The sequence below is a fragment of the Rhincodon typus genome, chromosome 31, assembly GCF_021869965.1.
Source record: "Rhincodon typus isolate 14 chromosome 31, sRhiTyp1.1, whole genome shotgun sequence".
Taxonomy (NCBI): Eukaryota; Metazoa; Chordata; class Chondrichthyes; order Orectolobiformes; family Rhincodontidae; genus Rhincodon; species Rhincodon typus.
Window position 1 is genome coordinate 23,310,050 of NC_063362.1, and position 14,172 is coordinate 23,324,221.

Below are 14,172 nucleotides of genomic sequence, written 5' to 3' on the forward strand. Positions count from 1 at the left end.
GAGAGAGAGGGCAAGAGGGGGAGAGATAGAGGGAGAGAGTGAAGGGGAGGAAGGGAGGGGGGGAGAGAGAGGGAGAGAGAGAGAGGGAGAGAAGGGGGGGGTGGGAGAGGGGGAGAGAGAGAGAGGGAATGAGAATGAGGGAGAGAGATAGAGAGAAAGAGGAGTGAGTGAGAGAGAGAAAGAAAATGTGTGAAGCTCAAGGCAAGCTCAACAAACATCATCTCAGCTTTTGTTGCAGCATCCTCCAGCCCTCTGGACACAACATCGAGTTCAACACCTTTGGACAATTCCTTGTGCCTGCACCTTGCTGTTTATTTTTCTCGTTTCACTGGGTCGGTCTTGTCTGGTTTCTTACCTCACGTTGTGTTCAGATGACTTTCCTGTTCTGACTGGACACATATTTATTTTCCCTTAGCTCTATCCATTAGCCATTTCTTTTGCTGTTGCAAATGTGAAATCTTGTGTTATTTAAATCCCTTGCCCTTTGCAGTTCTGACAAAAGATCACTCATGGTGGAACTGTAACGCTGTTTCTCTTCACAGACGCTGTCTAACCTGCTGCTTATTTCCAGCATTTTCTGTTTCTATAAAATACCGTGCTCCCAACAGGGAAATGGCTGTAGCTGACGTGGAGTTAGGCAGTGTGGACCAGTGCAGTTTGAAGGTAATATCTACAACCCTGGGAGGGTCGCATTTGAGGGACTCAGCCACTTCCACGTTTCTGAAACATGTTCAACCCCAGAGGTGGCACCTCAGAAACGCTGGCCATTCTGAGGAGCAGGAACCTTCGGGTAGTACTATAACTCTCCGAACAAATGGTCAAACCGGAGGGAACAAGACAAAACGTCAAAACATCCCAAAAGGGTTTGTGCAGCCACCTTGTCCAAAAACCAGACACAAAATCAATCCAAGCGGTTTACCCCAGACACCCCCGCTGCTCCCCCAACCCCCAATCCCCCCACACCACCGCACCCCGCCCCCCCCCACCCCTGCTCCCGAGCTTGGACTGTACCTGTCACATGATGCTGTAGCTCTTCAGGTTGAACATCACAATCATCTGCAACAGAACAGACCCACCATTAATAATGTGCTGCAAAAAACAAAACATACAAACGCACGTGAGGAGACATTGTTACGAGTGCCGTACATAACTTTGCATGGCAAATCTATTACCTGATACAGCCACACGTACAATCACATAGCACAGAAACAGAACCAGTTGGGCCCAAACAGTTCAAGCCAGTGACAGACCAGGTTCAATCCCAGCCCACACTTGGTTAGCTCATCCTGTCCCAAGTGTTGGTTAGAGAGCTCGAACTGGGCTCATCCTTTAGCTGGGGTAGCAGGAACTGCAGATGCTGGAGAATCCGAGACAACAAGGTGTAGAGCTGGATGAACCCAGCAGGCCAAGCAGCATCATAGGAGCAGGAAGGCTGACGTTTCGGGCCTAGACCCTTCTTCAGAAAAGGGGGCGGGGAAGGGGGCTTTGAAATAAATAGGGAGAGAGGGGGAGGCGGGTAGAAGATGGATAGAGGAGAAGATAGGTGGAGAGGAGACAGACAGGTCGAAGAGGCGGGGATGGAGCCAGTAAAGGTGAGTGTAGGTGGGGAGTTAGGGAGGGGATAGGTCAGTCCAGGGAGGACGGACAGGTCAAGGGGGTAGGATGAGGTTAGTAGGTAGGAGATGGGGGTGGGGCTTGAGGTGGGAGGAGGGGATAGGTGGGAGGAAGAACAGGTTAGGGAGCTCTTCTCTCCCTATTTATTTCAGAACCCCCTTCCCCTCCCCCATTTCTGATGAAGGGTCTAGGCCCGAAACGTCAGCCTTTCTGCTCCTATGATGCTGCTTGGCCTTCTCTAATCCTTTAGCTATTGAGTGATGTAGAGAACACTTTAAGGGTAAGATGTATTCCGACAGTCCCTTTGTTTACAGATTGGGGAAATTGCCTTGTTCTGCAATTGTCATGTTTATTGCCCAGGTACCCCTCAGGCCCAGGAATATATAAATCTTCACCTGAGCTCTTTAGTGACCTGGGCACTTCCACTGTCACCTTGACATCCTGCTTCTGGATTTTTCTGTGCACCAGTGGACTCGGACTTTTGTTGGTGCACTGGCCTCCAAGTTTACATGGAGCTCCACAGCCATTACTGGCCGGCCCCAAACCCCTTGCTCACCATTTCCTGTTTATATCACCTTCTTGAAACCAGCTCGCTTTTCCTGAACGCTGAGTGGGTCTGCAATACCCTCAGCAGCTGGGAGATGACACGTGGAGACACGTGGAGAGTTGCTGCCACAGGAAGCTGTGGACAGCGACAGGACCCAGAGCGTGGAGTGACTCTCCTGCCCTTCTCTGACAAAGAGCAGAAAGCCAGCAAAACGACAGAGATTAGCAAAGAGGGGATTAAAAGGGGAGACTCATTGACAGACCAACGAAGAGCTAATGCTGGTTGAAACTAACAGGCAAAAGCCAGGGTGTTAAATAGTCTCCGATCGCAGAAGGAAACCCTGATTGTAATCCACTCTAAAACACTCCACACTGTGGCTGTCTGTGTGTGCGCGTGAGAGATATGACACTGCTTGCTCCAACTGCACTGCACACACATACTGTTGGAAGGAAATCATGTTTTGTACTTAATGATTAAATTAACAACGTTCAACATCGAATCAGCGCTGGATGAGTTGGATCAGCCCATCAGACCCGTACTGACCCACTGAAGGAGCTATCCACTCACTGCCATTGCTTAGATTTCTCCATGTTTCATTTCAAATGCTTCTTCATCCAATATTTTATTGGCAGTATTTTGCTTCATAAAAACCTATCAGCACCCACAACTGCTCCTGATAAAATATTCTGAGTCCTAACAAGTTTAAAACAAAAACATTTTCTGAATTTGAGATAGTAGGAACTGCAGATGCTGGAGAATCTGAGACAACAAGGCGTAAGGCTGGATGAACACAGCAGGACAAGCAGCATCATAGGAGCAGGAAGGCTGACGTTTCAGGCCTAGACCCTTCTTCAGAATTTATTCTTTTTGCAAAGATCTTACATTGAGTATGTTTGTTGGGGTGAAACGGCATGCAAAATCAGAGCCTCGTTTACCACAGGAGATCAAGGTAAAGTGCTAGAAATCAGTGACATGTTAACCTCATGATGCTGGACAAGTGAGCTGCAATGTCAGATACTGATGACCAAGTTCAGCTTCTGTACGAAATGAAATTGTTTTTAACTAAAGCAGGGCTCTGTGGACCAGGCCCTCAGCACCCTTAGGTTATAAAAAAGAGAAGAAAAACTACATCCTCTCCCGATTTTGCTGCCCTGCCACATCAAAGCAAGAGCACATCAGGAGGGGACAAGACCATGATGCTCTCCATTGTCAAATAACTCTGCCCTCACTCATGGCCATGGATGACCTAGATGCATCACTGCCTTCAGGAGACCAGGGAGAGGGGAGTGCTCAAACACTGCAGCAAAATCAGACAATGTAGAAATAATCTACAACGCATCTGACCTGACAGACCTGAACATCCCTGCTCTCTCACTCCCAGTCTCCCACATTTCGCCTGTGCTCTGAGGAACAGCTAGGTCCTTCTACATTATGTACTCAATTGTGAATAAAGTCATCCACTTGCAAAATTGGCAAATCACGCTTTCCAAAAACAAGAATTTTATGCCTCAGTATTTTTTTTCCAAATGAATAAGCATTTTCACTTAAATGGAAGAGCACGACAAAAGCTTACTGACACCCAAAAGCTATTTCTTCTGGCCTTGAAGTGACTGCACAGTGATTTCCTTTCTTGATAACCTTGAGGTGAAGCCTGGCACAGACTGGAGTCAAGACCCAGCGCGAACTGGAGGCTAGGTACCGGTGTAGACTGCGTTAGAAGGACAGTTATTCCGAACTTCTTATTTCTTTATTTTTCCAATTTATTTGTATGATCTGTAATGCTGGACATTTTATTTCTTTATTTTTTAAAAAATTTCTTTTCCCCTTTAAGAATTTGTACTTAAGAATCTGAACCTCGGTACTTTTGTAGCCAAGATGGCGCTATAAGTGGCAACTTGTGAACTTTTCACTGCACTCATTTGAGTATGTGACAGTAATGCTAATTCTAATTTCTGTCAACTCATGGTGATGAAGACTGTGGCTCTCTAAGCTGCCCAGAGATTACCGGAACATGAAAATGAGACAAGATTGTTACTTGAAACATGGCTATCATCTATGAAGGGATGACCTAACAGAGATCACAGACTCATCTATTCTGTGCCGTTCTGCCACCAGACGGCCTACTCCCTCAGGCTCAGTTTCAAGTCTCTGTATAGGCCTCGTTGCTATGACAAAGGTCAAAGCAGAAAACTCTTCACCACACCTTCACAGAGAGAGGGGAAGAGCATAAAAACACAGAGGCAGTGGTCAATAATACCCGGTTATTACAAAATTAACTTAGAAATAAAATCACAGCTGAACTACATAAATTCCTACACAGCCCGATGTGGTTCAAAAACTCAGGTCGCCTCTGAGAATAACATAACCTTCTGGTGTACACAGATTCTGCCACTCCCAGCAGCAGTACTGGGGCCTTATTTACTTTGTCATTTTATTCTGACCTTAGAGCACTGCCTTCAACAGCAAAGTAAAAGCTTTACTGCAGTTTCCAAAACGTCAGAGCAGCTCTGGCAGCATATCTGAACGAGACCATTAAAATATTAGAAAACAAAAGGTCAGACACATTGGGCTCCTCAGTTGGCAGTGCCTTTGTGGGTAATACTGGGGACGGATGCGATGTATGTTACCTGACAACTCCAGCCAGAACGATGCACACGTTTGCAAGAACTGAGTGAAGAAGCTCCTTATCCACAACCTTCCATTCTCCACAAAGCTACAGCTTTTCATCAATATTTCTCGACCATTTCTCCCCTCACTTGCTCCCAAAATACACAGACACACAGCATAGAAACAGTCCCTTTGGCCCATCATACCTATGCTGACCAACCTTCACCAAACTACAGTAATCCTGTTTACCTGCACTTGGTCCATCGCCTACTATGCCATGGTATATTAAGGGCTCATTCTGATGTTTCTCAAATGTTGTGGGAGTACCTGCCTCCACCAACCTCTCAGGCAGCGCGTTCCATTTATCTACCTCCTCTGGGTGAAAAAGAAATTCCCTCAGATCTCCTCTAAAGCACTTACTCCTCACCTTAAATTTACGACCTCTGGTCTTAGACACATCTGCCATAGGGAAAAGATTCTCATAAAATCCAAACTCTTGCTAGGCTCGAGGATACACAGCGTTGTACATGTAGCACACAGTGTGGGCTAGCTGGCTATATGTCTGTGAGGGCCACGTATGAACATGACAACTTGCTACGCTGTTAGCATGAAGGTTAATGCCACCTGTGTCTGTAAGCGTAGCAAACTACAGGGCATTTTGGTCTCAGGTGATAAAGGAAAACCACCCCCTCTCTAACCAGAAGAGTCTCTTCAAGTTAATAAGATGTGGCTTGCTGCACATTAGTGACTTGTTCCAGGTTACATTGGTACGATGGAGATCTCATAAGCTAGGCCCTATCCTTCATTCAATTCCACTACGTTCAGTTAGCCCTGGGCCACCTTAAACCATTTCCAGGCAAGCGGGGATCTCTGTGCACCATTGGCAGAGTTAGCAAGATCATCCAGGCTACAGCTGTGGTGCAGCCCAAACAACATCTCACATTAGCAGTGAGTGTCCTCTTAAAAAAAAACACCAAAGATGCTTTAAAAAAGCTGATCTAGCCACTGGCAAGGCTATCACTTGGGCTTTGTGACCGTGTACATGCTGAAGTAATAAAAACTATGATTCAATTCACATTTGGTCCATTTGGAGATTCGTTGAAGGAGAATCGTTCATACATTTAAAAAAAAAAATCGCATTTATGCGATTAAATCAAGCATGACGTTGAAAAATTACATCAGCAATGTTGAATCCTGCATGGCCACGGAGCAGTTCCATCTTGCAGCTGGACAGAGATAGTAAGACACACACAGACAGATGAATATGTGCCTCGGGACTCTGTACTCACTCCCACTCCATTAATAGGACCAACGCCTCTCCTTGACACAAGGGACATTGGCACTGGACTTGTTGATGTGGTTTCTCCAGACCACTTCCCCCATCAGATTTCAAATGGTGTGTCTGAGATGAATAGAGATGAGGCTGAGGGGGGTCACTATCCATAGGGGAGGGGCTAGTCTGTCCACACACACACACACACACACACACGCGCACACACACACACGCGCACACACACACACGCGCACACACACGCACCAAACCTCAACATCTGAGAGGCAGCGTGTGGGTTCCAAACAAATTCAACAATGGTTCCTCATTGTTCTTATGGGGCCTGGAAAGAGGCAGGGAGGGTGTTTTCTGTGGTTGAGGAGTCTAGAACCAAGGGCTACAGTCTGAGAAAATGGGATGGACCAGTTAGGCCCAAGATGAGGAAACATTTTGTCACTCAAAGGCTAGTGAACCTGGCAACATGCTTGGAGTTACCTTTAGCTAAAAACTGAATCGAACTAGCCATGTAAAAGCAGGTCAGAGGCTAGGAATCCTGCAATGAGTAACTCACCTCCTGACTCTTCAAAACCTATCCACCACCTACAAGACACAAGCCAGAAGTTGGGGTGTTTTACTGCAGATATAGAGACAAAACCTGGAGGATACTGCAGTTTTGGTCTCACTTACCTAAGAAAGGATAGACTTGCCATTGAGGGGAGTGCTGTAGGGATTCACCAAGTTGATACCAGGAATGGCAGGGCTATTCTACAGGGAGAGATTGTGTCAATTCTAGGCCTGTATTTTCACACTAGAATTTAGAAGGATGAGAGGAGATCTGATTAAAACGAGTAAAGTTCTAATAGGGGCTGGAAAGAGGCAGGGAGGGTGTATTCTGGTGGTTGAGGAGTCTAGAACCAAGGGCCACAGTCTGAGGAAACGGGATGGACCATTTAGGCCTGAGACGAGGAAACATTTTCTCACTCAAAGGCTAGTGAACCTGGGGAATTTTCTACGTCAAAAGGCTGTGCAGGCCAAACCACTGAATATATTCAAGAAAGAAATACAGGCATTTTTCAGATTTTAAAGGCATCGAGGACTGTGGGGAGAAAGTAAAAGTATGGTATCGAGATGGATGATCAGCCATGATCATACTGAATGGTGGATAGGCTCGAGGGGCTCAATCACCTACACTTCCACTCCTAGGTTCTGTTTTAATGTTTCTACGTCAGGAGAGTGATGGAATACTCTCCGCTTGCCTGGATGAGTGCAGCTCCAACAACATTCATAAAGCATAACACCATCCAGGACATCATGGCACCACATCCACAAACATTCACTCCAACCGTCCCTGATGCTCAGTAGCTGCAAAGTATATCATCTATAACAGCATTGCAGAAACTCACCAAGGTTCTTTCAATAGCGCCTTCCAAATTGACAATCACCACATCTAAAAATCATTGATCAGACCACATTTACAGTATTGTGTTCAGTTCTGGGCACCTTATTTAAGGAACAATGTTAAAATTCTGGAGAAAGCGCGAAGGAGATTTACTAGCATGATACCAGACGTGAAGCATTTTAGATACAAAGAGAAATTGGGCTTATTCTCCTTGCGGCAGAGAAGATTAAGAGGAGACCTTATTGAGGTGTTCAAGAGTATGAACAATTTTAACAGGGTAAAGATGGACATTCTGTTTCCACTGGTTGGTAGGTCAGTAACTAGGGGTCACAGTTTCAAAATTGCCAGCAGGAGAGCTCGGAGTGACATACGGAGAAACGTATTTACTCAGAGGGTTGTTAGGATTTGGAATGCGTTCCCTGGGAGAGTGCTGGAGGTGGATTCCATTGGAGGTTTCAAAAGAGAGCTGGAGATATATTTGAAAGCAATAAGTTTAGAGGGCTATGGAGTTAGGTCTGGAGAGTCAGATCAGCTGGGTAGCTCTTTCCAGAGCCAGTACAGTCACAATGAGCTGAATAAGCTTCTTCTGTTCTGTAGAAAGACAGAGGCAGCAGATACATGGGAACCACAAGTTCCCCTCCAAGCCACACAGTATCCCAACTTGTAAGTGTATCACTGTTCCTCCAGTATCACTGGGTCAAACTCCTGGATCTCCCTTCCTAAGGGTATTGTGGGTCCATATACAGCACACAGACTGCCGTGGTTCATGAAGACAACTCACCACCACCTTCTCAAGGGCGACAAGACCCAGCCAGCGACATCCGATGAACGAATAAGACCATAAAACATAGGAGCAGAAATTAGGCCATTCGGCCCATTGAGTCTGCTCTGCCATTCAATCATGGCTGATAAGTTCCTCAACCCCATTCTCCTGCTTTCTCCCCGCAACCCTTGATAATCAAGAACCTATCTATCTCCGTCTTAAATGTACTCAATGACCTGGCCTCCGCAGCATTCTGTGGCAGTGGATTCCATAGATTCACCACTCTCTGGCTGAAGAAGTTTCTCCTTATCTCCGTTCTGAAAGGTCTTCCCTTTACTCTAAGGCTATGCCCTCGGGTCCTCGCCTCTCTTACAAATGAAAACATCTTCCCAACATCCACTTTGTCCAGGCCATTCAGTATTCTGTAAGTTTCAATTAGATCCCCCCTCATCCTTCTAAACTCCACTGAGTACAGTCCCAGAGTCCTCAAACATTCCTCACATGCTAAGTTTTCCATTCCTGGGACCATTCTCATGAACCTCCTCTGAACCCACTCCAGGGCCAGTACATCCTTCCTGAGATATGGGGCCCAAAACTGCACATAATACTCCACCTGTGGCATGACCAGAGCCTGATAAAGCCTCAGTAGTACATTCCTGCTTTTATATTCAAGTCCTCTCAAAATAAATGCCAAAGTTGCATTTGCCTTCCTGACTACTGACTCAACCTGCAAGCTTACCTTGAGAGAATCCTGAACTAGAACTCCCAAGTCTCTTTGCACTTCAGACTTCTGAATTTTCTCCCCAGTTAGAAAATAGTCCATTTTTTATTCTTCTTACCAAAGTGCATGACCTCACACTTTCCCACGTTGTACTCCATCTGCCACTTCTTTGCCCACTCTCCTAACCTATCCAAATCCTTCTACAACCTGCTTGCATCCTCAATACTACCTGTCCCTCTACCTATCTTTGTATCGTCTGCAACCTTAGCCAGAATGCCCACAGTTCCTTCATCTAGATCATTAATGTACAAAGTGAAAAGTTGTGGTCCCAGCACTGACCCTTGCGGAACACCACTTAGCACTGGCTGCCATCCTGAGAAAGACCCCTTTATCCCCACTCTCTGCTACTAACAAAACTATTCTGTTCACCATCGAGTGGTAGTGGTTCATGGAGGTTTCTCTGATGGAACCAAATTCGGTGGCCTCCAGCAGACAGACAGAAAGTAGTAGTGCAGCGTTAAGAGGGAGAAAACATGGGTTTAACCAGTTCCCCATTGCTGCTGTTTGCAAACCATTTCTATGGGAACCATCCACCATGTGAATCCCCGCCTGCTACCGCTGATGACGGGAAAGAGGGAAGAGCTGATGTACACAAGGTCCAAAAACACCAAAGGCATGTGCCTGTGATGTCAATGCAGAAATAACAGAGCGATCGGAACTGCCAATTAACTGGGGCTCGGGCAGGACCATCTGAAAGATGATGGGTTCATTTTAATCTGTCACCCCCATCACTAACCTGTGATGTTTACTTTATATTTTACCACTGACCAGCACAAGTTAGCAAATGTAAAATAAAGACAAGTCTTGAAGTAGGACAGAACTCAGTTTCTTTTTTGGCGGGTAGGGAAGAGAGGGGGAGGCAGGGAAAGAGAGAGAAAGCACACGCGAGGGAGCGAAAGCACGAGAGACAGCATGAGTGAGAGAAAGCACACAAGAGAGACAGAGCGCACGCGAGAGAGAAAGCACACAAGAGACGGCGCGAAAGAGATGGAGTGTGAGAGACAGAGTGCACAAGAGAGCGCGCACAAGAGAGCGCAAGCATGCAAGAGAAATTGCGAGAGAGACAGAGCACACGAGAGCGAGCGCACGACAGAGCGCGCACGAGAGCGAGCGCACGACAGAGCGCGCACGAGAGCGAGCGCACGAGAGCACGCGTACAAGAGAGACCGAAAGCACGCAAGAGAGAGAAAGCACACAAAAGAAAGCACGAGAAAGAGTGCGCAAGAGAGAGCACGACAGAGACAGAGCGTGAGAGAGAGACAGCGCATGAGAGAGAGGACGAGAGAGAGGATGAGAGAGAGCGCACGACAGGGAGAGAACACGCGAGACGGAGAAAGCACGCAAGAGAGAGCGTAAGTGAGAGCGCGAGAGAGACCGCGCGAGAGAGCGAAAGCACACGAGAGAGAGGGAGCACACGAGAGAGAGGGAGCATGACAGCGAGCACAAGAGCGAGACGGATAAAATTGAGCCAAACAAAACAGAACCACTCAAAATTGTCTGTGCTCTACAATGACCAACCATCCAATAAAGGTCAAGGTGGGCATTGAAGGCACCAGTTAGGGTTTAGAGGGTAGCACACTCACTTGTTGCAATGGCTGGTTCAATGCTAGTTCAGAGATTTGAACATGGAGTGAAGGTTGACTCTTCAGCGCAGTACTGTGGCAGTGGCGCACTGTCAGAGGTGCCAGCTTTATAATTAGACAACAAACAGAAAAGTCTCACAGCTCGACCACAAAGAAGAGCAGGCCAGCCTCCTTGGTGACCCAACCAACATTTACCCCTCGGCTAACATTACCAAGAGAGGGTCGCTATCACATCGCAGTTTCTGGGATATCACAGTGTTCCAAATGGCTGCTGCATTTCATACAGGACAGTATATCACTCATCATCTGCTGTCAGGTCCTCTGGGACATCCTGAAGTCACTATGGGGGCCTGGAAATACACGCCTTTCGCAACAAAAGGGTTAACTTTAGACGTAGTCCATTATATACCTTCAAAAAAGAAATCAGGGAAAATATTTTTTTTTTGAGGACTGTTTCAGCCAAGCAATTATGGACTGAAAAGTGAGAAGCAAGGAATTCTGTCTCCGTGTTATTTAATAAACGTCTCCCCAAACTCTCTGCAATCCGACACAAGCCAGTTCCCCTCAGTAAGGGTAGCAGGCTGCCCCTGTACAGTGAGCTGCCCCATCAGTCAGGCACTGAGCTAGCAAGCTGTCTTTCAGAGAGCTGCTCAGCTCTGCTTTAGCAATTACCATTCCCCCTGCTGAGTTTTCCCATCTACTCAATAATGCATATGTCCTTGAATGGTACATTTTGTCAGTAATAGCCAGAAATTAGTCAAACATAGTTGGCAGAAAAGAAAATCATTCTCACTGCCATTCTCTCCTTCCAGCTATTAAACAGCCTGTGAGTAATGCAGCAGCCTTACAATGAGACAGGTACACACCTCTGCTTCTCTTGCGTGTAGCCACGGGCATACATGTCAGTTAAAATATTTAATAAGGATATCACAGAATGCCTATGTTGTGGAAGGAGGTCATTTGGCCCATCGAGTCCACGCCGACCCTCTGAAGAGCAGCCCATCCATGCCCACCACCTACTCTATCCCCCTAACACTGCATCTCCCACGGCCAATCCACTCTAGCCTGCACATCTTGGGACTGTGGGAGGAAACCCACACAGACACAGGGAGAATGTGCAAAGTCCGCACAGACAGTCGCCCGAGGGTGGAGTCGAACCCAGGTCCCTGGCGCTGTGAGGCAGCAGTGCTAACCACTGAGCCACCATGCCGCCCGTACCATACCTCCCTCGACTTGCCCATTTCCAGCGAGTTGTGTATCCAAATGAAGGAACAACAGCACTGTGGGGAAACACTGTCTCTTTCAGCATCAATCACTCCCAATTTGGTGAGAGTGGAGTATGGGTAGTAAGACTCCCTCTGCACTGCTTTGGCCCATTAAAAACTCCCTGCTCAGGCACATCAAAGGCTGTGAGCTTAGCAACTGTACCAGCTCTGTTGGAACCTCAGCTGGAAAACCAAGGGGCTGGAGCAAGCACTGTAGAAAGCTGTTCTGATGTGGTTCTGTCTCCAGTACCAACTTCTTTGCTCTTGGTGGGGGGGTCGAGGTGGGGGGAGCTAAGTGCAGTTGATGTTGGTGGGATCCCTTTTTGAGCCAAATATTAGGAACACGGGATGGGGCTGGGTCAAGTGCTGACCCTGACCTAGACCCCTGCAGTGGAACCCCCATTGTCCACAGCGGGGAGCATTATCTCAAAGGACCAGGGTCACTGCTTCTGAGAGCAGGAAGTGTGAACAATAAGTGAAGTAAAACTCTGCTCGCCGCGGTGGTGTCTATCATGCAGTCTGAAGCAGATCCTTTGAGGACCCAACCTTTCAGCCTTTCCACCAGTTTTGCATCTGTTCAGGACACCAAACAGTTAGTGCCCCCACAACATAATCCTACTGGTCTTGGACAAACACAAGGCTGGCATGACTGTTTCCTGCTCGATGCTTTAAGAGCGGAAAAAAGTTGATTGGTCAAACAATTTATGACAGTCCTGAACAATGTCCTGCTTTCATTTAAAGCATCTCCTTCTCCTCCCTGTCCAGTGGCTTCATGGCCTTTCAGCTGGAGACACACGAACATTCAGCTCATTCTCACTCTCCGACCCATAACGAAGTGACCAGTTCTTTCACTTTTTATGGAATCAGGCATCAACCCCACTCACCCATTCACTCAGAGAATTATGAAAACCACATGCACTCACTTTAGTCCATTTGGCCCATTCAAAGCTTCAGACACCTTTAACTCCTGATCAACACTAGACTGACCTCAGTCAGGGCGAAGATGTCCTCAGTGTCCTTAGGCTGGGACAGAGCAGGAGTTAGCCAATGCTCTCGGTCCTGCTCTGTGTCTGGAACAAGTACACACACAGATGTTAAATGAACTGGCTCGGCTGTGATGTCTCGCATTGGGGGATAGCTTACCCATTGTGTTACGTCTCATAGTTTGTGTGTTTATATTCCCTCAAGATACATATTCAAGGTATCATCACTGGATCATAGCATGTGATCTGAGGGAATAAAGCTCACATACTCCATTGTACTGGGGGTCACTTGAAGCATAGCATGCAATTGAAAGAATACTGCTCTGTTACAACTGATAAACTCAAGACGACCACAGGCAGCCAGTATCTGTGAAATGTAATATTTATACATAATTGTGGCTGGAACGGATTGTCCTTGGAAAGCAATGACTCAAACAGAAAACCATTTCCAGTGTAAAAAGTGATTTTATTTGAAGCAATGATTTTTAAGAGGGGCATTAGCAGAGGTTGGAGATGCACAGGGTCATCAATTGCCATCTGCCCCAGAGCCCCACTCTCTCTGTCTCTGTAAAAGGCATAGGCTTAGTATTTTACCCTAACGGTGTGTCAGAAGGTCCTGTTTCAGGTTCATCAGTGACTGCTTGGTGTTACTTTGACAAGAAAGAATCCAGGATTCTTTGCCTTCCTACTTGCCGTTTTGCATTTTAAAAATTTCATGGGAGCTTGCCAAAGAATCTTGAACATTTCATGCCGGCTTGTCAGAACGATCCAAGCGAGAGTAGTGTGTTTTTGGATAATGCCGGTGGCAGTTTTGATATGCTCAAACATATTTCGGAGCTCGGGAACTGTGAGGCCTCTACGTTGAGAGGAATCCCTTTCTTCATCATCATCATCCAGACTTTCTTCTTCAAAACTATGGTTTATCTAATTCAGCAACATCTTAATTGTTTAGGAGGTGTACCATGCAGTTCCAATAGTTCGTCAACATCATTTTCTCCTACTTCTTGGAAGCCCACTTCCTTTGCTAGTTGCATTACTTAACCACGTATATGTGACATGTCATTGAACCCTTCAAAGGAATGGCCTGTATCAGGATACACTTCCTTCCACAAACCATTCATTAGGAGGATCAATACCTCGTCCCAGAAAGAACAGAGTCAATAAAGTCACGCTTAAAAATGTCGGAACTTTTCCAGAATTCCTGGATTGTGGGTTTGACATCACCTTCAGTCTCATGTATCAGCTTGTGGAATGATTTCCTCAAATAATAGGCCTTCAAGCATGCAATGGCACCCAGGACCAGAGGCTGCACAAAGAGATCGTTGGACATAACGGTTCAAAATCCAGGCTGTAGGCACTA

The 14,172-nt window shown here is 46.6% G+C and overlaps 1 protein-coding gene across 2 annotated transcripts in view; it reads right to left on the reverse strand.

Annotated features, from left to right (window-relative positions):
* Positions 1 to 14,172, reverse strand: part of kazna (kazrin, periplakin interacting protein a) — a 439,152-nt gene that overhangs the window by 173,221 nt on the left and 251,759 nt on the right. For both annotated transcript variants that reach the window (XM_048615197.1, XM_048615198.1), the window contains exon 4: positions 1,012 to 1,056. In XM_048615197.1, coding sequence (XP_048471154.1) covers positions 1,012 to 1,056 — 45 coding nt within the window. The remainder of the gene's footprint in view (positions 1 to 1,011; positions 1,057 to 14,172) is intronic.